The sequence below is a fragment of the Anarrhichthys ocellatus genome, unplaced genomic scaffold, assembly GCF_004355925.1.
Source record: "Anarrhichthys ocellatus isolate YVR2014 unplaced genomic scaffold, GSC_Weel_1.0 scaffold33, whole genome shotgun sequence".
Classification (NCBI taxonomy): Eukaryota; Metazoa; Chordata; class Actinopteri; order Perciformes; family Anarhichadidae; genus Anarrhichthys; species Anarrhichthys ocellatus.
Genome location: NW_022280063.1, coordinates 453,478 through 477,980, shown reverse-complemented (window position 1 = coordinate 477,980; position 24,503 = coordinate 453,478). Strand labels below are relative to the sequence as shown.

The window sequence follows — 24,503 nt, the reverse complement described above, 5'->3', positions numbered from 1 at the left end:
CTGTTGCATTCAAGCGTCCTAGTAAATCGTGAGAGAGACAGCGTTGACAACAGAACCCTGAAACCTCAACCTCAACACAATTCAGACATAATTCGTAACTATTTATACCTGTGTCAAGTTTGACATGTCAGTCTCTCTAGTGAAAAATAGTGTCAGTCATAGTCCGGTGACAGGATATAATTATATCATACATAAACACTTGAAACTCACCGTCTGGTCAGAAACTCCAAATTAATAACATTTCTTCATTAACTGTTCATTTGTAAATAGGTAGCTGTTCGCTCTTAAATTTGCCGTAGCACATGGTGTGACGCGTCAGGTTGTTGTGCTGCCCCCTAGTGAACATGTGACTAAGTATTATTGTTATGACTGTATTGAACAGTAATATACTTTTGCCAGTGTTCCAACAGACTGTACATCTAACTGTGTTTCACTTGATGTCTGTAAAGTAAGGGAGAAGTCCCATTACCTACCTGCGTGGCTTCCTCCCGTCACGTGAAGCCTCCCACAAACACACAGCAGATCAGGCAGCAGCTGTTTTATTTCACTACTCTCTGGATACTTTGCACAGATCGTGTTCACCCATTGACATTTAATACACATTCAGGCAAAGGGTGGGGTTCACTTCACTTGATCTGACCCCCTAGGACCCATGCCTTACATTACAAACTCACTTCTGATTGGCCGTCCCGCTCAGCATCTCCTCAACCAATCAGGGCCCTGATTACAATCACACTCATCAGATTCCAGCCCTTAATTGAACCACAGAGATGAATAAAGGCAATGCACTGTTGTTTTTTTAAACTAGGCCTCATCTGAAATATTATATAATATTTTAAAAAAAGAACATTGACAATATTCAATTAATAAGCTATGCGATCAGGATGCCATTTAGGAGGAAGTCATCGTACCAGCCGGCACCCTGGAAGAGGCTCTCCACTACAGGAGCCGACGTCGTTCGCCGAGCGTTGCATCTTTAGTATCAACCCCACCTCCCACGCTACCCTGCGCTCCTTACAGTAGTTCCCCAAGTCACATGATCTATGCAAAATAAAGGGCTCTTGCATTACAATTTCTGATTGGGTAATTCTTTTTCTAACAAAATATGAAAATCTATAGAAAAAAATCTTCCATCATTCAATAAAAGGTAGAGATATCAAAAAAAAGAAAATGTTGGCTCTCCGTTCAGTTTGGAGGCTAAATTCCAGCCAGAGGAAATTGCACTTGAGCAGCTGAATGGGTCCGTGAGGGCGTCGCCACGCCAGCAGAAGGGCGGGGTTTCATTTCTTGCGGGCATGCTTGTATTTGTCCACGTAGGCCTTCACCAGGTTGGCCACCTTACTGGAGTTCACCTCACCACTCTTGCTGTGACACACCTGAGGATATAAACACAAGCGAGGCCCAACAAACTGTCAAATTTACGGCAAGTATTAGCTTGCATGTCAAAGCAGTGAGCATGGGGATGTCACAAGAGCTACATTCTGAGAAAGGTGCCTTTCTTCTTAGCCTATCCAAAGCCCAAAACACAAGAGCAGAAGAGTACGGACCTAAGACAAGCTAAAATTGTTAGCATGCTTGGCTAACTAGCACTTTGTGGCACTTTAAAGGCTATGGGGCAGATCAGAAATAACGGTACTTTGTGGGGTTACAGGCTAAAAGTGCTGCTCACAACTAGCACATCCACTGTGTAGCATTTCCTCTCTGTGTGGAAAGCAGGGTGCTATCGGAGTTTGGGCTAACGTTTAGCTGCTCCGTCCTGCTCTCTACTGGATTTGAGGAACCTATACACCAGCGTCACCGGACAAAAGTGAAACGAGTGAAAATCTGAAAGTATGTCAGAGAAGTAGTCAAACAGACTAAACTTATATTCACATTTAAACTTGTAGTAACTAATTCTACTCTGCAAACCAAGAACAAGGCCGTCTCTTTATTTCCAAGTCTTCTGCAGGGATTATCATACAAACAGTAACTAAGGAGGCGGGGCTTACACAGAGAGGCGTTTACCTTCTCTACCGCTTTGCGGACAATCTCTTTGTACTCCTCCTTTGTGATTTCCTTCTTTTGGTAATAGGGTTTGATGGCATTCTTCACTTCATTGACAGCTCTCTCTTGGATCTGGTGCTTCTAAAGCAGAAAGGGGAAATCAAGGTTGCTGGAAAGAAATCGACAGAAACGCACGAGGAAACGTGGACCGGTGGCAGCGCGTTACCTTTTCTTTTTTGGAGCCGTCAGCTTGAGCCTTATATTGGCCGGGTTGAGTTGTAGAGGATGGTAGAAACTGGCTGGGTGCTGACTGGCCGTAGGTCGCAACTCCAGCTTTGCTTGGGGTGGGAAGAAGGCCGGGTTTCCCATAACCCATCATTGTATTCGCCATCTAGGCCGAACCAGAGAAGGCAGAACAGTACTTGTAGATTTAATTTTTTACTTTATTTATATCTTATTTTAAATGCTAATGGGTATACAGAGTCTCTAGTCCTGTCCACGTCCCAGTATACCATACCTGTGTCGCGTAGCCATCGGGCTGAGCCGCTGCCGTATGGCCGCCTTGATGCATGGGTCGAGGAGGCGGGGGAGGGGGTGGGAGGCCCTGAGCGCCGACAGCAGGGACCTGAAGCAGCGGTACGGCAGGGTGGAGGTGCACGGGGACCTGAGGAGGCATGGCGTACGGCGCCGCAGGCTGCAAGCTGACCGGCAGGGCTCCTCGCGGGCCCTGTACGGGGTAGTGTTGCTGGAGGACATTCAGCTGAGGGGGGGCCGCGTTCATCACAGGCCCCGGAGCATTACCCGGGACCGCCTGGGCAGAAGGCTCGCTTTTAGTGGGATCTGGAGAACAAGAAAACACAAAATTAAGAACTCATCTATGAATGTATGTAAGCTAGAATAGCTATATTTTGTAGTTGATTTTAAGTGCCGTATATTTAATAATGTTTAGAGATATTAAATGAATTCATAACATAAAATGTGCAAAAGATACTTCACAGAAGGTGGCTCACACAATGCATGGTAGAAGTACAAATAGATACATGTTCTGGTAAAACAAATGACTTTCAGACATTGCTCTTTCCTCTGAAATGTAATAAAGTGCCGGTGCCTACGGGTGACTTTTGTCTTGTGCCACAGTGGAGCAATTAGCCTCAAAGAGAACATTAATCCCAAACGCCATGACTACGGCTTGTATCTTAGAGGGACATTTGGCTGACTCATTACTTGCTATTTGTCATCTCCTTTTCCTCAAGCAGTAGCACTTGTGTTTTTGGAGTGCTGATAAATAACTGCACAGAGAAAGTTTATATAGATGTGGGGTGAAACTGAGGAGGGTTTTGACCTGCTGCTGCCGGCTGCTCCTCCTCTTGTCGGTTCCAGCCTCCTGGTCCTCCCCTCTCCCTCTTGGAGTAATAATCCTGAACGTCTGCGGGCAGTGTCCTCCTGACAGCCCAGCTGGACGCTGATGACCAGCCTGACCGGTCCATGTTGTCTCCTGAGTCGGACTCTTTCCTGCGGCCACCACCTCGGTTTTCATTGAAGCGGCTGTACGCGTCATTCCCTGAATTGTTGCCTGTACCTGAGAAGTTGTTTCTGGGTTGCCAGCGGTTGTCGGACGTTTCCTCCTGCTGGCTGTAGAAGCTGCGGCCGCCCCGCCCCGCCCCCCGGCCGCGTTCTCCACGGCCCCGTGACTCCCCTCTGTTCCCCCCACTGCTGCGGTCTTCCCAGCGCGAGCCGCCGCTGGAGCTCTTGCTGTCGGCTTCACCGCGACTCTTTTCGGTGACCCAGTCTGGATTTTCCGACCAGCCCTGGCGTTCAGGGGAACTTTCCGTGGGCACACCGTTTTCAGAGCGCCCAGCACCTCCTTGATGCCTCCGTCCCTCAACACCAGACCCACTGCCCTGCCCGGACCTCCAGCCCCCTCTGCGCTCCTTCCTCTGGGGAGACTGCTCTCTGGAGGCCGGCCGTTCGGGGCTGGGCCCTCGTCTGAAGGATCTTGTTCTGGATCTTGATCTAGACCGAGACCGGGACCGGGACTTGGACCTAGAGCGACTCCGGGATCGCTTCCTCCTCCTTTCACGACTACGTTCCCTTCTAGAATAGTCTCTCTCACCGTCCCGGTCCCGGTCCTTCTCTCTGCTGCGAGCTCGGGACGAGCGGCTAGAGGGCGGACTGCCGTCTCGCTCTTTCGACCGCGAGCGCCTGGATTCTTCTCGCTTGGAGTCCTTCCAGGTAGAGGTTGGGGAGTGGAAGCGAGAGCGCCTCTGCTTGCCGTTCTTCCTCTCTTGGCTCTTTTCTCTCTCCTGTTGCTCGTCGCTCTCGTCCTTGGCCACGTGGCTTGCGGAACCAGCAGGTTTCGCAGAGGCTGACGCAGCACTCTCCTTCGGCAGTTCCAAAACGGGACTGTTGGCCTGCTCGCTCATGGGTGAACTGCAGTCCATGGGGACAACTTTAGTGTCATCCTTGGATGGACCGTCATCCTTGGTTCCTTCCCCAGAACCGTCGCCTACTGAAGGATCACGCTCTGACGCAAACGTTTTTACATCAGCGTCCTCGGAGGCTTTTGGTTCTGAGACAGCTGAATTATCCTCCAACTCTCTAGCAGAGGGGGAAGCCGGTTGTGGAGAATTCTCACGTGATTCAGCCATCACTGCATTGGAAGATTCTTCGTTGGTGGCTTCTTCTGCACAAATCTCCATGTCATCATCATCCTCCTGCTCTGCCTGGTCATCGCAGTGTGGAGACATCAAGTTGTCCAGCAGGGCATTCTCAGAGTGAGAGGGTGAAGCACCTTTCTCAGAGTGAGAGGGTGATGGCGAGGCCTCTTTCTCAGAGTGAGAGGGTGAGGGCGAGGCCTCTTTCTCAGAGTGAGAGGGTGAGGGTAAGGGCGAGGCCCCTTTCTCAGAGTGAGAGGGTGAGGGCGAGGCCTCTTTCTCAGAGTGAGAGGGTGATGGTGACATCCTCTTCTCAGAGTCCTTTCCTCCAGAGGAAACGGGGCTTGCTGGCTCTTCCTCCTCCCTCTTGCTCTGGTCGCCCACTGAGCACGAACCGGGGCTGTCAGGAGCAGAGTCCGAGGGACAAGACAGGTCCTCGTCTCGCTCATCTGGTTTCAGCTTACGTTCATTAGATCGTTCTTGAGTCTCATCGCTGTCCTGTCCCACATCGTTGCTCAAGGGTGCAGCGCCTCCGAGCTCATCAGCAGAGTTGAAGTCGCCCTGGTCTTCATTGAGGCTCCCTTCAGCATCAGACTGCTTCTGCTTTGAGTTGTTCAAATCCGGTTCCTGATCGGTTTTGTCCTCTTCCTTCTCCATGTTGTCACATCCGTCCCCCTCCTCCTCGTCCTCACTTGCTGCCGGGCTGCTGACGACTTGGGGAGATTTCTTTTTTCTTGCCGTGGCTTTCCGCTTCCCACTGGCCTTTCGGTTTGTCACCCGTTTGCCCTTCCTCTTGGCTGGCGCTTGGGCCGCCCTGCCCGGCTTGGCGGACTGGCCGGTAGACGAGTCCGAGTCTGACGCACTGGACTGCGGAGGTGATGACAGATCCGACGCGGGAGCCTCCTCCTGGCTTTTACTGTTGCGTCCAGATCGCCTGGATGGCAGAGACTTGGCCTCTTTGGTGGGAGCTTTGGAGGTCGAAGCTCGACCGCCTCGCTTCTCGCCTCCTTTTGGACACGTGATGGCGCAGACAACACCCTGAAACACTGTGGGAGAGAAATCATATGAGCAGGGCCCCAATATTTACAGATACATTCAGCTGCCAAACATTTTTAAATATAAATCATTTAGAAATCTACCAAGTCACCTAGATTGCTTCATTTTCTGTGTTAAATTGTTCGCTGCTGCCATTTATGCTACATAAAAAACAAACAAAAAATGTAACCCATTACCGTGTACCTAAATATACCAAATAATAAAGCTTGACTCACTGAAACAATAAACAGAGTCGAAATAATTTGTGTCCAATGATCAATTAGTATTAGTTTTCATCCTTTTATTTACGCATGTTAGTACCACATGATTTGCAACAAACACCGGCAACAGACAAGACTCACCGAAGTGACCGGGGCCAAGGGGTGAACTGGAGGTAAAGGGAGACGGAAGCTGGCTGTGGTTCCAACCAGAGGGATGGAAACTCTGCCTGTAAAACCAACCAACACAAAACAACTTGCTCAAAAAGAGAACAAGCCATCCGTTACATTTCTGTCAAAGATGAAAGAAAACACACAGTAAGGCAGTGGTTCTCAAACTTTTTCTGTCACGCCCCACTTTGGAGGAAGAAAAATGTTCATGCCCCACCGCCCCAACAAAATTGTAACAAAATGGTCCATGTTGAACTTTTATTGAAATAGCAACATTTTGTGACTCCTCCATCTGTGCTTTTTCAAATAATAGAATAAAGAAAATTGCAATCACATTCAAGTAAACCAGATCGCTCCGTCAGACAAAAACAAATACAATGTGCAATCGCTTTGTTAGAACAATGCAAAAAAAGTTCAATCTGTGCAAAAAATAGCTTATTGTGGCTGCAATTCACCTGTTTTGCACTGAATATCTTTTCAAGATAATAACAATAAAGTGCAACCTGTGAAAAACTAAACAAAACAAGTTCAAATATTTGGCAATAAAGAGTTTTACACTGCATATCTTTTCAAAACAATAATGTGCAACCTGTGCAAAACTAAACAAAATGAGTGCAGATATGTGTGAGCCATATGCTCACACATATCAGGAGCATTTTATGGACATGTGAGCCCTTGTTGCTGTACTTTATCTCCTTGGAGCAGAGGCTGCCTTATCGATGTATTTAAAATACTGACAGCGGGAATCTGTACTGCGCTCCCTTCACGTCTGTTTAGACCTCCACCTTTATCCAGGCCCAGCTCCACCTTTATCCAGGCCCAGCTCCACCTTTATCCAGGCCCAGCTCCACTCACATCTCAGCCCTGCGTCAAGCTGCGCTACAGACAGCCTCCTCTTCCTGAAGCTCTTTGACCTCATCATCTCATCAGTATCTGGGCCTTTCATTCTACTTTGAGTTAAAACAAACAACCTGCAACCAGATCCGCCGGTGTTCTGGTTTAACGTTAACGAGTGAACTGAACCGCAACACGGGGGGGGGGGGGGGGCATCACGTTTCGTTTTTTCCTCCTAACTCGTGATAATTGACGAACGTTAACAGTCCACGAAGTTCCGCATGCTGTGGACGTTAACTTAACCCAGCAAGTCTGAACGGTTACGGAACATGACGTAACTCGTCACGTCACATCAAAGATGTTTTATTGTGAAGATCACGACATCACCTTTTCTCCTGTCTCACTCCAATCTGAGAAACGCTGGCTGGCCAGTTGGCACCCCCCCCCCCCCCAAAAAAAAAAAACCCTCTACGGATCTACACGATTCACGTGGATGATATATTGTGATTCAAAATGGCGAATTTCGCCGAAAAGCGTCAAGTTCGCAGGTATGAATAAAGTTCTTGAGATAAAAGAATTCTGCATTTCCCCCTGCGCCCCACCTGCAATGCCGCTGTTTGAGAACCACTGCAGTAAGGGATGGTCATACGTCGTACTGCATAACTACATGTTTTATCACTGCGATACAAAAACTTAACACAGACTGAAAAGGTGCGCTGGAATACCAGTTTTACTTGGTTGATGATAACAACACCGCAGACAATGAGCATCGCTACCATAGCTTTCAAAAGGGCACTGCTTTAGCCACAAGGGGTCTATTTCTATTGATCGTGCAGCATTATTCATTTAATTAACTTTTCTTACCAACACATCTGGTTTCCCCTAGATTACACTGGACATGCTGTGTGCCATCCCCCCTCTTTCCTCTCCTTTTCCTCTAGCTGCTCAAATAAAACGCAAGAAAAGCCCTAAATAAATCCACATTTAACTGCTGAAACTGGACATAAAGGACACACTTGCTTCCAACTTGTTTGGTGTGAACACGGCCTCAGAAGGGGCAAACAAAGCAACATTAGTGGTCAGTTGGGACGTCACTACCTTGAGGTGCCGTTGACGGGGATGGGAGCAGCAGGAGAAAGCCACGGACAGTCTTGCCTCTGGGGTTTGCAGTGATTGAACCCGGTGTCATATGGTATGTCCTCGGCCACCCACACAGGCTCTGCACTGCAGGAGAAGGAAAACGAGAGGAGAGTTGTTTATGAAGTACTTCCAAATGTTTAACGGGATAGGTTGGATTTATCTGAAGTGGGACTGTATGAGCTACTTATCCGTGGTTATTGTTTCACCTACAGTAGATGGTGGTCGGCACACACCCAGTTTAGAGAAACAGACGGCCCTTTCCAACAGGGAACCGAAGCAGTAACATCCATCTATGCTCTTTTCAAACTCTTACTTTACCTTACAGAACACAGGAGTTGCAGGTCTACAGTCTGGATTGGATAGTTTGTCTGTGTTATTCTGTCACTTTGGTGAATCTGAACTAACCGTTTGGCTGCTTTGAAGAGAGCGGAGATAACGGCTTCAGTTCCCCGTCAGAAAGGGCTGTCTGACGGCAAGGTTAAGTAAAATGTAATTTGAAAAAACTATTTTGTGTACACGATATTGATTTCTTTGGGGCGTTTGAAATCTGTATTGCTGCTGAGCCCGTCCACAGCAGTACGTGAATCAGACCATTTAAAGTAATTTGCCTTGAACTCCAGCAGGGGGCCTCCTTAAAAGGCCCTGTCCCCCCCCTGACCCTTTGTCCTCCTGGTAAACTAGGCTAATTAACCTATTAACCAGTGTATTACTGCATTGGCCATAATTCATTGTTCTATAATAATTCATCACAGAGGGAAGCGTGACTTACATGTCCTGAGTAGATGATGTCGTTAATGAGACACAGGGAGACGGTGACCAAGTACAGCACTCTGTTCCTCTCACCTGGAGGAAACACATCACACTGATGAGACCGAACACTGAAGAACATTTCATTCACAGTACACCAAACACTGGAACAATGACAAATGAACTAATAAAAAAAATACCTTTTTTCTGCTCAGTGAGGAGGGGTCATCCTCGTTACCTGGAAAGAGACATTCACAGACTGTTGGACCTCGTTTACAAAATATGAGTCGCTCACACGTATTTCTGGAGGGAGAGGGGCGTTAACATACATTTCCTCACAAGTCCTTTTGTTTTGGCGTCTGCCGTCCTCTCCAGCTTTTGCCGTCTCAGTCTTCTCGCAGGCTTACTTCTGAAAACAAACCCACAGTGAAATTGTTCCAAGTTGATTTCATAGGCAACAAAAACACAGATAATGACACAGAATTTTATACATCACCACTTTTTCCCTGATTAATGATCGATTAAGTAGATCTCATTAAGTCATTTCTACATTCTCTGTGAAGACCTTTGAGACAAATACTAACTTTATGATCCTACCGAAAAAAAAGAAAAAGGCTCACACTGACTTGAGACAGACTTTTTGTTCGGGGTTTCTACAGCAGCAACTCTCAGCTTCAGGTGGAGTCGCTCGTTTCCTCACAGGAACCTTAAAACGTGATGACAAAAGCACATTTCATTCACACAGAGGTCAGTCAAGGATTTCTGGGTTTGACTGACAGCTGACCCGGCTTTATTTAAACCAACAACAAATGCCCAAATTTAAATTATCTTTACTTTTTTTTTGTGTCATCCATCGGAGAAAATTATGCCATCCACGATCAATTATAAAGCTTACTAGTAGTGGCAGGACACGCGTGGGAGTGTGTGTGTGTGGATGTAGAGAGACTGAGGGAGTGGGCGGAGCTGGCTAACGTCCTCTTGTGTACAGTCAGTTTATCTGCACGACAGCGTGCAGTGCCGCTTCTGATTGGGCTCACACAGCAGCAGAAAGGTACGCTATAAAGTGAACACTAAAGTCCCTCAAGTACAATCTAATTCTGTAGGAAGCATTGTAGAGAGCCAGATTACAAACTGCATGCAGACAGGTGAATGCCCAGACAAGGCAACGCTTACATGACGATGATTTGTTTTCCCCTCAACAGAGCAGGTCATTTCAGATGAACTTAAAAACAAAGTTTCCTTGAGTTCACAGTGTTGGATTATGAAAAGAACAAACAGCAGCCCACGGCCTGTTCTGAACGACAAATGCAGCCATGATACCCTCTGCCCTGACAGAGAAAACATGGGTGACTGACCTGCACACAGCTTAAATTCCCGTCCCATCTGTAAACGTTGGTGAAAGGTCTTCTATCCACCGGGCAGGAAGGAGCCATCTGCAACTGTAACGTGAATTAAACAGCTTAATAAAAAAAATCAACCAATCTAAGCTTGTCTAAATGCTTTTCAGGCTTTTCCATTCTGTTCATAAGCCACCGAGATGAGTCCTCCAACAAAGAGTTTCTCACAACCATTATATTATGAAGTCCAAACTCGCCCACCAATTCACTACTGCTGATACCACTATATTATCAAAAGATTTTTAAAACAATGTAAGATTTTATGTCGCAGCATTGAATGTCACCTCTGCCCATGTGAGGAGACATCTGAGGCAGAAGACGTGGCAGCAGCTGTCGGGCATTGCCAGCTCGCCTCCAGCCAGGATGCCGAGGCAGATAGGACACCTCTCTTCCTCCTCAGCATCCGTCCCATCCGGCGGGCCCTGACCGCCTGAACACACACAAACACAGGGTTTTTAATTATTTAGGATTCACATCTAATGTTTTCTACTCGGTGTGAACAGAAAAAAAAAAAAAGGTGCACTAAAGATAAAGGTTTTTCCAATGCTGTTCATGCAAACAAACCACAACATATCATCTCAACAACCTAAAACATCACTGTGCCGATTCAAGTCTCACCACTTCCAGCTCCAGTCATGTCCGCCCCCGGGCTGTCCCGATCACCGCTACAACACAGAGAAGGAGGGCAGATGCAGATGAAGCGGTTGTTGATTCACAAGGGGAGGAGTACAGCTGATATACACTATGTTATGCACTCTGTTTAGCCCACAGGGAATTTCAAGTAAAATGTCGATATCAGCAGCAAGACACAAAAGAAAATACGGCAAAAGTCCGTAACAAGAGTGTTAGATTGGCGTGTTTACATTTCCAAGATGGCTAGTGGTTGGCAATGTTTACATCATCTCCACCACTTACTATGGAGTTTGAGAACGATGCGTGTGTTGTGATATTTCATTTTAGATGAGGTGAGGTTGTAACGCAACTGCTTCCATGACTGAGTCACAAAATCAAATATATTACTGAGAAAACAAAAAGGGGAAAGAAATATTTTTCCAAGACTTTGCAAAAGCTGCTGCCTCTGCAACCCAGACCTGGCTGAAGCAGCAGAAAAAGGACGGATGTTATTAATAAATTGTCCAGCTCCAGCATCCAGAGGTCCTACAAAAAACTTTTAATGCTACAATCCCACAGCAGAAATACCATTCAGCCCAATATAGGCCAGCCCAAAGCATTCAAGCTCAGTTTTCACCAACAACCAGTTGATCATCTGCGCAAATTTGACTGCTGGACTGTTTGTGTTAATTCTCCTCAAACCACAGGCGTACCAACCTGTGGGCTAGCTAGCCAGTGTGCCTGGGTGTTTGCGTTAAGAGCTTATGCCACAAAACCACTGCAGCTAATGCCGATGATATAGCTGATGTCGCCTCCTCAAAAATGTAAACGGGAAGTTAAAGAGACTCAGAAATCCTCTCGTTTTCAATATCGCATATCAGGCAGGATATTATTGAAAAATAATAAAAATTAACTTCTGAGTGGACAAATTATATCATGGTGACAGTGTCTAAAATTAAACAATTTTACTGCTTGAGACTTTTATAAATTAAAAACTATTCATTGATTACACAGAACCAAAATATCGATGGATGTAATGGAAATCCTTGTATGTTGCTGTCTTCATTTGGACATTTCAAAATTATAGCTCTTTTAAGTGAAAGTGAAATGTTTTTTCTCCTTGATAGTTTGACTCACTCACTCTTTGTTCAGGCAACAGGGACAGATAACAGTGGCCAGAAACCAATAGAGACAGACACTGATAAGATTTGTGATCAGTTGTCTATTACCATTTCCTGTTGTGCTTCACAGGCTTGAACGTCCAGAATATACACTTTACCGTTATTTACCTTTAAAGCCATCGTGAACTAACCTAGACCCAGCAGACTTCTCTTGACTGTCTGACAGTGAGCAGGAAGTATGTGCCTCGGATTTAAAAAGAGAGTGTGACATCTGATCCGGAACCAGTCTTGGTTTTTGCCACTTTAATTATGACGATCTTAGAACTTGTCGAAGGTGAAACCTTCTCAACAGACGTAGACCAGAGCTTCGGTGAACGTTTAATTTCTCAACACAAAATAAGACAACACAGAACATTACACACACAAGCCTTGGGCTCAAACTGTCATTTTAACTTGTGCACCGAACACTGCCAGATAACTTACGCCTCCACCAGGAGTTAGCCTATACAAATATTATGTCATTGTACTTTCAATTGGGTGATTGGTGTGGGCACGTATCAGATCATTTGGTGGGCAGAAACTCATAAAAGCGTGTTGCTGCACGGCCTGGCTCCCAGAGATACAAAATTAGCACCAACTTGATCAACCAGTGCCAACACGACGATGACAACATGATTGTTGATGGTTAGCCAGGCAGCTATTGCTAGCTAAAAACACAGCTACCCAAGGGCTAGCTGGTTGTTGTTAGCGCGAAAGCAAACATGGCTAAATAGTTTCAAATATTAGCCACGATAATTACACTGAAGGTCATAAGTTAGCCAGCTAGCTAGCTAGTTAGCAGCAAGCGAATGTAGCCGAAAGCTATCTAGCTGCTTTGAATAACAGCACCTGCTAACGTCCCTTTCAGCTTGCTAGCAGTTAACGTTAGCTGCATTTAGCATTAGCTCGAGTTAGCTGCGTGTCGTTACTCACCTTTAAGTGCTGCTGCAGCTGCTTTGCACCTAGTAGTCTGTTTTTAGCGTCCAAACTAGTGCTATGAAATGCTGACGAGTCGCACTATCCGGGAAATATGTTTAGCTAAAAACGGAGCGTAGCTTTCAGAAAGTCTCAGCCACATGTCTCGCGGTCTGGTTGAGAGTTGGTGCAGCTGGCGCCCCCTACCGGAACCAGCGAGCATTATAGAGCAGAGTAGAGTTATCCCTCTGGTGGTATTTACCGTACAAAGAAATGCAGCAACAGGTTAGAGTAGCCAATAAGGGCATTTAACTTCCACTTGCTTTGTTTGTTGTGCCCTAAATCTGCTGATTTATTTGGCAGATAAATTGCTGATGAGGTAAATTGGGGGTTATGCATTAGTTTGCCTTTTTTTCACGGAAGACATTCTAACTTGACACAGAAGGAAAAAAGCACAGGTTTAAAAGATAAAGTGAATAATGGCTGAATTCCATTTAGCTGCTTTGATTTCAGGGTCCTGCACTTGTGCAAGGACTATATAAAAGAAGAAAAGGTCGCTACATGCAGAATTGCCAAGTCAGTAGTATTCTACACACATTTGATTGTAATATATGTCAATTTGATGTCAATAACTAACCAACCATCAAACCGTTAATGATATTAATATTCAGGAGGGCTAACATTAGCCAGTTCTTTCTATTATTTTCAGTGGGTGGTGCTAATCACCATATTTTATAACATTATACCTATATAAATCTGTATCTTTGGACTGGGATTTGGGACTTTGTTTATCAATGAACTAAGTTAGCATCTGCATTTTGTTTAGCTAACGTTAGCCAGCAATAACTCTGTTGAAACGTACTAAATAAATTTGGAGACAACCGTTAACGTTAGTTAGTGTTGGTGAGCATTAGCAAATGTAACAGCCTCTCTAGCTTAATAGTGTCATGATTTATGTGTATGCTAGCTTCAAATATAAGCTAGATGACTAGCATGAATGTAAATCGCTGAGGCAAAGTGCAGGCAATGTAGCATAAGGTCAAGTCCTATATTTACATATATTTATATTTAAAAACGTCAGTCAACATGTGTTTTTCTGTATTAGTATTTTTCGGTCAAAGGTGCAACAACACAAATATGATTGGTTGTAGTGAGATTCACTTTAATAAAATTGTCACTAAAGTCTGGCACCAATGCAAAACTAGAAAATGCATTTCCTGCTGAAAATGCGTTGGAATGCTGAAAGCTGAAATTAATTGTAAAAAAATTGCTGAAAATACAGAAATGGGAGACTACCTGTCTGAAAAATGTTGAAGCCCGAAAAGCATTTAAACTGCACTGCTGAAAACCCTTCTAGTTGAAATGTTTAACTATGGTGTCTGTAGCTGAAAGTATGAGGAAGAAGAAGGCTTTGAAAGTTGAAGAAGTTTAACAGGATTTGAAGATTTTCTCCATAGAGATCCCATTCAAAAGAAAATTGCAAAAAGCTTAATAATTCAAAAAGTTTAAAGATTACAAATATGAAAAGATATAGCCATCATGAGCTGAAAGAGCTGAACATTTTCATATTTGAACGGATTCTGTAGCTTCAAAAATGAAGAAGAAGAAGAAGAAGAGAGCCAAAATACGTACGGAAGAAGTTGAATAAAGAGAAATTGTTGGAATGCTTAACAGCATTCCAACAATTATGGTTTAATTCCATTGAGTTGCTCCAGTTTCAGGGTCCTGGTATTGCGCATGGTGGCTCACTGTCACACTGTCATCACTCACTGCGACAATATAATAGAACTGAACCATCTCAATGTCAAAAAGTGGAGGACTATTACAGCACGTCTGAATTCGATCCATTATTTAACGCAAGGATTTTATGGACACAAACCACGTCTTAAATCTATGGTTGTTTAAATTAGCAGTGATAGCTACCATGACGGAAAAGGGAACACCAGCTATTTAAACCACACCTCAGCAAACAGCAATGGCCGCTGATCAAAGACAGAAGCAAAAATAAACCAACATCCGGATCTCACATTGTGCTTCGAGCGCTTAACAAAATGCGAGACTGTAAAGTCTTTTGATGAATTTCCGAAAGTTCTGTGTAATGTAAGATTAAGCACAAAGTATGTTTAGGGAGCTGTGGGAAGTGGAGCGCTCAGTAAAGTCATTAGCATTTCAATTATGTTGAAAGGAACAAGCCAAAGGAAAGTGTCCAGTGGTTAGGCAGAACAAAAGGATAAGCTTGGAAGCAAATGGAGCTTGTTTGGTCATATCAGAAAAGAGGGCGGTTTGAAGTCCCCACTATACCAACCATAGAAAATGAGTGCTGAATATTAAAACCACTGGCATCTGTTCAGACGTCTCTTATTTAGCACACAACACAGGGAGCCGGGATGAATCCTGGCAAGGATTCAGTTGGAGTTCTCTACCCCAGTAGGTCCTCAGCCTCTTTTTGTCAGAAAACCTTGTCAGATGAACTTCAGCTGGCGACATCTTCCAAGCATGGTCATTTGAATTCATTTTAAATGTCCCTATAAAAGTGGCTATTGTTACAATAATGTCTTTATTAAATTAACTGTTCAATGTTCCGGTCGGTTTGGACACGTTCGCATTACTTGCAGCGACGAAGGCTGGATGTTTCATTGATTCATTCAATACTTTTAGCAAAACATTTCAACAGTTCATGCTTTCAGCTAATTATTAGAATAGAAAATAGAAATATTACAACCGTTAATCAATTACTTTTAGCCAACTATTACAAGCGTGTATCCATTATGCTACATTTAGCTAATATAGTTAGCCAAATATTAAACCGTTTACCCATTACGTAGCTCTACAACCATCAGTTATTTGAACTTTTTTGAAAAAGCTTAAAGTAACGGAATGTATATAAATGAATTTTAGCTAAGTATTCAACTGTTTAATACTTTCAGTAATCCATTTCAACCATTTATTAGTTAATTTAAGCTAAATATTTCAACCGTTTATTCATCACCATGAGCTATTTTAACCGTTTATTCATCGCTTTTAGCTATTTTAACCGTTTATTCATCACTTTTAGCTATTTTAACCATAACTACTTCAAAATGTGTATTCATTACTTTTAGCAGACCATTTCAACCTTTTGCCCATAGTTATTCATTGACTGTTCAGACCTCAACTCACTTCTTCTCATGCACTGCCAATCACAACAGTCAAGTGTTAGTTAAAAAGTTAGTTGAGGTACTCCGCAATCTTTCCATGTACCCCCTGCTGCATGAATACCTGGTGGAATACAAGTACCCCTGGTTAGGAATCCCTGCTCTTCATCGACTCCTGATTGACAGGAAATTGCGAGAAATTGGAGAGGGGGGGGGGAAAAGGTAAAGAAACAAGCGCAAAAAACCAAAGCAAAATGTTCAGTGTTTTATTTAAAAACTATAAACAGTCACCAAAGTAAATAAAGCCAATCTCTAACAGACTGTTAGGTCTATGTATAGTCACACATCCTACTGACACCGCAGAAATGAGGATGGTAGGGTCGCCCCGGTCAGATGCTAATACGACAGGCAGTCATAAATGTTACACAACACACGGTAGAGAGGACAGTCTGAGGACGTGAGCCGGAATGTGGCATGGTATTAAGAATGAAAAAATAGTACAATAAAACTCCACACTATATTAAGATAGAAAAAAGTAGTGAAGAAAATATCATACCTGCACGTAAAGCAAAGAACACAGGAGAAAACCTGTATAAAAACTCCATGTATTTAAACCAATTTACAAATACAAAAAAATTTTGGTACGTGCACTGTGGCCCGTACAATGACAAAACGCTTACAGTGGATATATGTTACTTGTGTGTGTGTGTGTTGAGGGGAGAGGCGTGTGAGGGAAGAGGAAGGGAAGAGAATACCTTCAATATTTTTTTTTTCTTCTACAAAATGACATGAGATATATTATTCCATACTCTTTCAGCCAGCAAAATGAGTTCTACAAGGTATTATAATACAAAAAATGTCACAGTTCCACAAAAAACTGTTTTTTACCCCCTCCCTAAGCTTTACAGCATCAGTACCTTTGCAGAATTATTTACAGGTTTTTAAGTACATTCATCCACTGCTGAGTATAGAATCACATTAGATACAAGTGACCAGGGATCATAAAAAAAAGCAACAAACGAAAACATACTACTTTATTCAATTCTACCAAAGTAATGCTTCTATTACTCCACAGAGCAAGTTCTCCAGTGGCTGCATCGGCATGAAAGAGGATCTTCTTTATATATATTCACAACATATTTACAAGATTCTTTTTCATTAATTGTAATGGTATTCATTTCAATAATAAATAAGTGAAAATATATTGACTCAAGTAAGAAAACCAAGCTACCAAGTTTCTAAAGAAAACAACAAAAACAAAAACAAAAAATCATCTGTGCCAGTTGCCAGCCGAGTCCTCCTCCACCCAACCCTGTGGGACACTTACAATAGCCCCCCCACCGTCCATCCGTACTCTTCAGTCAACCGCCACTCACTCCAGCGCACACATCAGTTCACGGGACGAAGAGGAAACAGAACAAAAAGAACCTAAACGAAATGTGCTCATGTTTGGGGTTTCGTCGGTGGAGTCCCGCTGGGGAAGCAGTTTTAAAGAGCCCCCCCTGGTGGGCAGCTGGTGGAAGACCCCTGTGGCAGTTTTTTTTTTTTTTGTGTGTGTGTGTGTGTTTTTGGGTGGATAGGGGAGGGCGGGGGGGTTGGAACACAGGTTGGCGAGGAAAGAGGTGAGGCGCGGCAGAAGGAGGGTCTTCGTTCCGGTCCCCCCCCCCCCTCTGCAGACCCGCTACGGCTCACCGGCGGTGGCTTCCTCCTCTCGTCTCAGGAGAGGAGTCGAGGTTGTCCTTTTTTTTTTTTTTAAGCGTTAAGCCTGAAGCGAGCGCGTCAGTTCGTAAAGGCATTTGGCGAGCGTGGTGGAAACCTCCATGTTACTTAGCGCCAGCACGGACAGGTGCGTCTCATGCCTCTTCACCAACCTGACAGACGGGGGGAGAGAAAGAACATTTCAGCTCAACACCATTTTATTTTGACATCTTTCTGGTCACAAGGTAAGGGAACATCCTAAAAGGCAGAAGGACACTTACATACGACCACAGTCGGAGTGCTTGGCGATGTTCTTTAACGTTAAGGCAGCAGTTAGTCGTATGTGTTTGGTCACTGGTCCCTCTTTCTCATCCTGGGAGAGGAAAAAAAAGATATATTCATGGGTTCCACTTTTTAGAGAGGAGTGAGGATAAGGAGGGGCAGTAGAAGACGGGCACTTATTTGGACATGTGGAGAGGGGAGGAGGGAACGGTGGGCCTTGTTCTACTCACAGTGAAGTCCCTGAAGACCAGGTTTCGAGAGCCTCTGCGAAGGGCCATGAGAGCTGCGCTCGGGTGATTCACGATTGCTTTCGGTGCTCGCGGTGTCGGAGTGCTGCCTGCCGCCGGCGAAGTCCTTAATAACACATCAAGCGCACGTCATTAAGGTTATTTGTCAAACAGCAGCAGGGGTACGCGGCTATTCCCGGGTATTCACATGCAGTATTCCTGGTTTGTGTACTTCTCAGGCACCAATCATGCATCAAGATGAATAAAGAAAAGGTGCACTTACTGGGAAGAAGTCTGATTGGGACTTTGCGCCTGCTGCTCCTCTAGTTTGAGTCCAGCCAGCAAAGCCTCTCGAGAACAGTGCTTGTCCTGGAAAAGTGGAAACAGAGTGGAAACAGATTTATCGTTGGGATGATTTCATGTTGACGCGGCGATGGTACTGTAAAAAAAAAGTTTGGGAACAAAAACACTGAGCGCTAACAGAGACTTCCTGTACGACCGGCCACAGAGGAAGAGGAGGAAGTCTCACCTGTAGATGCGTGATGAAGGACAGTCTCTGCCGGGGAAAAGGTTCACACCCCTCCCATTGACAATGCCCCCCGTACACTCCTTTTCCGCCGTGCTGCATGGCGGCGTGGTAAAACACCCGCGACGGCGTCTCGAACCACCTGAGAGGAGAAAGGAGACGTGATCATTGGACTCTCGGCGAGGACAATTACGCACGGCGGCTTCCGACGCGTACCGTTTACAGGACTGCCACAGACACTTGAAGTTCTGCCCGGCTTTCCTGATCTGCTCCGGTGGCGGCGGCGCTGCGGGGCTCTGCTGCGCCGAGAGGTGCGGGCTGTGGTTACCGCCCAGGGCGGGCTGGGACGCAGGGGGCGGGGTAACTGCAGGCTGTGGGAGAGTCGGAGGGGGAATAAACATGAATTAGCATAAAATAAATGTTTGTCCTGCTAATAGGGAAGTCATTTGTTAAGACGGTTACAAAAATAAAAGTACCAGCTGCAATCGTAACACTAGAGCTGTTGGCTGAGATGTAACCCGGGCCTGTCTGTTGGCACAAGTTGCTCTCTCAGCTGCTTTGCTGTAGGAGGTGGGTATCGGTGGGAGCCACATGGTCTTAACTGGCCCCACCTTCTTAACCTCCAAACAGGGACTCACAAGTGACGTGCAGTAAGTGCATATTTTTTTTTGTTGTTTTTTTTTTTAAACAGAGGAAGTTGATGCCCGCTCGGTTTTGTCCAGGATCTTCTCCAGTGTAAACAGAGCTTTCCATAAACACTGATTACTCATTAAAGTCCAGTCGGCTACTTTAATATATTCATTTTTGATTCTAATTAAATAATCTTGATCAACAGTTTGTCCATTTAACAAGCTTTAAACCAACGAGAGCGTGATGATGGAGAGCGGCGATTCGTCTTCAGGGTTTGACAATTATTGATGACAAAACACATTAAGAATTAGACTGATACTGCACACTCAGTGGACATCCTGATTAGACGGGTTACTAGAGATAAAGTCATTCATTAGTTCAGCTGGTGTCAATAAATAGACACAAATTCAAAAGTTTTGATCAGTCAGAGTTAAGCGTTGTTTTAAATATTTAGAGCCATTTACAGACCGTGTGGACTAAATGGACTAACAAATGCACAAGAAGCCTATTTCTGCTTTATAATAACTCACTGCACGTTTACAATCGGGTAGGCAAACTCATTCAAATATGAAATAATTCAGATCATATGATGCGTATGATGGAATAATGACATGTAATGAGATACGCTGGAGCCCCCTCGGCCCCTACACTTCTCTACTGGCTGGCTCCTCCATAGCGTTGTGGTAAAGCCCTGGTGTAACACCACCAACACGGACTGAATTCTGTTCTTTCACACACCATAATGCAGTAATAGACCTCTGTAGCATACTAAACTATATTGTAATCTTAAATTAAAGCAGCAGAAAAATATCGCAATGAAAAACAATATTACTACTCCAACCTGCAGCACACAGGTCTTAGTCAGCCTGAACCAAAACAGACTTCCAAGCAAATCACGTTTCCCAACTGAACATTTGTTATTAAGTTATTAAGTCCGACACTAAAATATTACACATCTAGAACAGAACATATCAGTTACATAACCGTGTAATTCACAATCAAATCTAGGAATCATACTAAAATCATGTAAAATGTTGGGACTTTACAGGATAAGCATGGTGTGCCGTGGGCCATGCTTTACCCATGATGCTCATTTCAGTGTCTTTTGTGGCAACTCGCAGAAGTGAAGCGTTGGCACACTACCAAGAAACAATAAAACGTCCTTCTGTCATTTTTGCTCGGTGCTAAAATGCCAAAGGACGACCAGTGTCCCTTTTGTTGCTGAATTCTCCACAGACTCTCTGCCGGTGGAACTTCATTCTGTTCCGCAGCCGAAGACATACGCAACTCATTAAGACAGAGGGAGGAGAAAACTAATCTGTGGTCATGGTACCTTGAATCATGTTATAGTGTGGTCTACGTATCAAAAAAAATCTGTCAAATAATAGCTGCATCTCAAGTAAGAGCCACAAACTGCCACAGCTGCATTTTGTTTTAGAACGTGTAAAATGCATTAAACCCCCCCCCCAATCCTAAAATGGATAGTATACAGCTGCCAACAACAGACCACAACGAGTCCATGTTGCAGTTTGTGTGCACACAATTCTGTCTGGCAACATTCAACTCCAGAAGAGGCATTTTGGTTAATGCAAGACAGAAAATATATAATAGATACAAATATATAATGAATATTTCAAGATTTGGCATATGTTTTTACAGTGGGAGATGCCCGTTAAGTAAACATATAATGTGATCTGGTGATTACCAGTAGATGTGCATCACTCACTGGCCAGAAGAAACAATGGTAATCTATTCACTTGCCATTTGGCCGTTGGACAACAAAGTCCATTTTGCACCCTGCCCCGAGGCAAAAATGTATTTAGTAACAAACATAGTATCCACAGACAACGTACGTGACTCTAGTGTCACACACATGCGGACAGACCTGACATGGAGTCACACTACTAGAAGACGAGGCAAATGCGGCTTACTGTGAGACTAACCCTCCAGTGACTCACCGTCGAGCCAGCTGCCAGTGTGAGCGAGCAGTTCCTCTGCTGAGCAGCGTTCTCTATTGCTACTTTGGCTACTGTGCTTGGGTCCGTTCCTGCCGGCACCGCCACCATGGTGGCACTGCTGCCGGCGTTGTTGGGGTCGCTGATGGTGATGATCCGCACCCCCACTTTGTTGGGGATGCCCGAGGACGACGACGCCCCGCCGCGGTCCTCGCTCTCAGCGGGCCTCTTGAGACCCCGGGCCTCGGAGGCCACTCCGTTGGCGGGACTCTGGGAGGTAACGGTAAAAGCAGGGGAGAGGGGGGAGTTGGGGAGCAGTTGCTGTCTTAGTGCAGGCACGCCGTGGCCTGGCCCCAAAGGTCCATTGGTTATTTCCGAGGGAGGCCTGTTGCCTACTGCCTGGGGTCCGTTCGCCAGGCGCTCGGCCAGCTGGGCTTTGGCAGTGTCCTGCTGGGGGGGAGGAGGACTAGAAAGAGGGGGGTCTGACCCGGGACTCTTCTCAGAAGGGCCCACCTCCCCGTTCCCCAAGTACTGTTTGGAAGCAATGTGATTTGGAATGTTTTTGTTTAAGTTGCCGCCACCGTCAACCCGATCAAAGTCACACACCCCGTTGACCAGAGTCTTTTTGGGGTCGGGGTTGCCCTCCAGAGGGGTGTTCAGACTGGGGGAGAGGGCCTGCTTCCCATTAGCAGGGTGGCCCTCCGTAGCCGGGCCATTGAGGGCCCCCTGGGTGTTTCCTGAGTGGTATGGAGGTAGATTAGACTCCATGCACTTCCGACCATTTAGCAGCTTGGCACCCGCAGCAACGTCTCCATTACTGGTTTTGCCGTTGGAGTCTCCTTCTGCCAAAGACGAGTTCTCCATCACCTCTATCTTCCTCTCATGGATGTGCAGCCCCGTGGCGTCCTTGGCCTCCTCCTCCTTTTGACAGATGATCTTGTCTCCTCTGAGGGGAGCTGGCAGTGGTGGTGGAGCGTGGTGGAGCACTGATACAGTAGAGAACGGAGGAGGGGGGACTCCCGGAGCCACAGCACCCTGGCTGACAACGGCGGCGGTAGAGGTGGTGAAGCCAGTGGTGGGGACCACGGTGAATGTGACTTGTCCAGCTGCTGTGGGGCCCTGGATGATGGTAGCTGCCCCCGGGCTACTTGTGGAAATGAGCTGGCCTGGCAAGAGCTGGACCGTCTGGAGGGCTGGGGCTCCTACAGCGGGAACCTGACCAGGAACCAGCTGGACATTGAGCTGCTGAGGTTGAGGAGGGGGACTCTGGGTGCTGTAGCTCGTCTGGTAGATGACCTGCGGACTGGGCGCCATCATGCTGTTCGGAGTGGGCACCTGTGGAGCGGGTAAGATGAGCTTTCCTCCCGGAGTAGAAGGCCCTCGCTTTGGAAGCAGTAGCTGTTTGATCAAGCTGGACTCGGTGGAGGTAGGCTGAGTGGGGGGAGTTTGAGAAACAAGCTGGAGCTGCTGTTGGTGCCGTTTCATGGACAGTGCGTGGCTGACAGTTTGATTGGGCTGGACCTGGGTGTTGGAATGAGAAGCAGGAGGCGGGCAGGGGCTTGAAGCCTGCCCTGCTATCTGGATCGTCTGGGGGCCGGGGATGGCGGAGGGGTTGGCAAGAACGATCTGGTGTATGGCAGGGGTGTAGGCTGGGTTCTGCTGGGGGTTGGGACCGACTATTACAAGGCTCTGCGACTGCTGCTGGTTGGGAGTGGCCATCATGGCCGCCGGTCCGCCCGACTGGCTTGGTGCCGGCTTGGGGGCGATGTTCTGAAATGCGACGCGTGACCCCTGGGAATTGGCCACACCCGCGATGCTAAACACCTGACCCCCACCCCCCGCCTGGATGGAAGAAGAGAGCGTCGATGCCGCGGCAACACCCTGAGGCTCTGCCTGGGGAGCTCCGCCTTGAGGCCCAGACAGGGGAGGGGTTTGAGGCAGGGCTGGGTGCTGGGTGATCGGAGGGCACACGCCGTGCACCCTGGCGGTGAGGATGTGGCCCTGGGGTACCTGCTGAAATAGCGTGACAGGTGTCCCCGTGGGGAGCATGGGGGAGTGCTGCTGAGTCGCAGGGTTCTGGGGGCTGTGGTTCTGGGTGGCCGGCGCCGACGTCGGGATCTGGACCACTAGACCGGACCGGACTGGTTGCTGCTGCACTGCTGCCAGAGGATTTGGTGAAGCCTGCAGGGGCACCGGGTGGCGGGAAACAGTCGGGTGGCTCGCATGAGGAGGTTCCTGTGCAGTCAAGGCGGCACCAGCGATGCCCAGGTTGGGGCCCATCACCCGGACAAACTGGGGTCCAAGACTTGGAGGCCCGAGAGGTAAGCCTGGTCACACGTAACACACAAACACAGAACTGATTAGATCCAAGATGCTGCTACTTTTCCTCGTCTACAAAGACTCTTTTTTTAATCTGTTTGCAGTCATGTTTAACGTTTTTAGTATTTTAGGTGGAGCAAAGAGGAAGTATTACCTTTTACTTTGCTCCTGCTATGTCATATCTTAATATTTCAAGACACAAAACAAACTTATTTTCCTGCAACCATTTCCTCAATATGTTCACCTTTGTAATTAGTTCAACCGTCTTGATCTCAGCTTTCCGCAGCTCTCTCTGTAAGACTGGCAGCATCCTTCTGCACAATATCACTTTTCTGGAATGTCTTTTCCTCCATAGCTCTTTAGCTTCTGATATCTACACCTCGTCTGTTCTAGTCAGCATATTCAGTGACTGGGCTAAACCTGAAGCTTTAATTTATTTTAATGAAAAAGCGTAAACATTCTACTAGTCCTACCTGGAGGCGGGGCCTGAGGGTCGCCAGTGGCTTGGTGCCGGGCTGCCGGAGGTGTTGGAGCTGCTGCCGGGTTCTGCTGCTGGGGCTGCTGGTAGTACAGCTGGATGGGCAGAGGGATCGCCCGGCGCCTCAGCCCTACCAGGAGAATGTGAAGCTGACCGCTGGTCTTGGCCTCGTCTTGCCGCCGCATTGTGTGGTTGGGAAACACGGTCCTGTGGTGGCAAGGTGGGGAGACTCAGGTTCATCAACAAAAGGGAAACATTTGCTGGTATCTTTCTGGAGGATCGTTGTTATCACAATTAAAACTCAAAGCAGTTATGCTTTATTACAGCTGTAGAAAACAGACTCAGAATCTAATTGGACTTCAGACATGGGGGGGGGGGGGGGGGGGGG

The 24,503-nt window shown here is 46.3% G+C and overlaps 2 protein-coding genes across 5 annotated transcripts in view; both read right to left on the bottom strand.

Moving 5' to 3' along the window:
* Positions 1-523: 523 nt before the first annotated feature.
* On the bottom strand, positions 524-13,063 carry scaf11 (SR-related CTD-associated factor 11). Of its 3 annotated transcripts, XM_031865859.1 has the most exons (16): positions 12,885-13,063; positions 10,798-10,844; positions 10,464-10,609; positions 10,138-10,221; positions 9,409-9,488; positions 9,112-9,191; positions 8,983-9,020; positions 8,805-8,878; positions 7,994-8,119; positions 6,035-6,120; positions 4,138-5,683; positions 3,326-4,014; positions 2,501-2,823; positions 2,210-2,374; positions 2,005-2,124; positions 524-1,376 (listed from the first exon to the last, which is right to left on the bottom strand). In XM_031865859.1, the coding sequence occupies exons 2-16, from the start codon at positions 10,814-10,816 to the stop codon at positions 1,281-1,283; spliced, it is 3,672 nt and encodes a 1,223-aa protein (XP_031721719.1). In that variant the 5' UTR covers positions 10,817-10,844; positions 12,885-13,063; the 3' UTR covers positions 524-1,280. The 3 variants fall into 3 exon arrangements, with proteins under 3 accessions (XP_031721719.1, XP_031721716.1, XP_031721718.1); XM_031865856.1 differs by having other exon boundaries at positions 3,326-5,683; XM_031865858.1 differs by lacking the exon at positions 12,885-13,063 and having other exon boundaries at positions 3,326-5,683; positions 10,798-12,871.
* Positions 13,064-16,250: 3,187 nt separating this feature from the next.
* The window catches only part of arid2 (AT-rich interactive domain 2), a 28,474-nt gene continuing 20,221 nt past the window's right edge, over positions 16,251-24,503 (bottom strand). For both annotated transcript variants that reach the window (XM_031865694.1, XM_031865695.1), the window contains exons 14-21: positions 24,111-24,322; positions 21,322-23,645; positions 18,950-19,104; positions 18,737-18,875; positions 18,491-18,576; positions 18,211-18,334; positions 17,980-18,071; positions 16,251-17,871 (exon numbers count right to left, since the gene is read on the bottom strand). In XM_031865694.1, the coding sequence (XP_031721554.1) occupies positions 17,760-17,871; positions 17,980-18,071; positions 18,211-18,334; positions 18,491-18,576; positions 18,737-18,875; positions 18,950-19,104; positions 21,322-23,645; positions 24,111-24,322 (3,244 nt within the window). In that variant the 3' untranslated portion in view covers positions 16,251-17,759. The remainder of the gene's footprint in view (positions 17,872-17,979; positions 18,072-18,210; positions 18,335-18,490; positions 18,577-18,736; positions 18,876-18,949; positions 19,105-21,321; positions 23,646-24,110; positions 24,323-24,503) is intronic.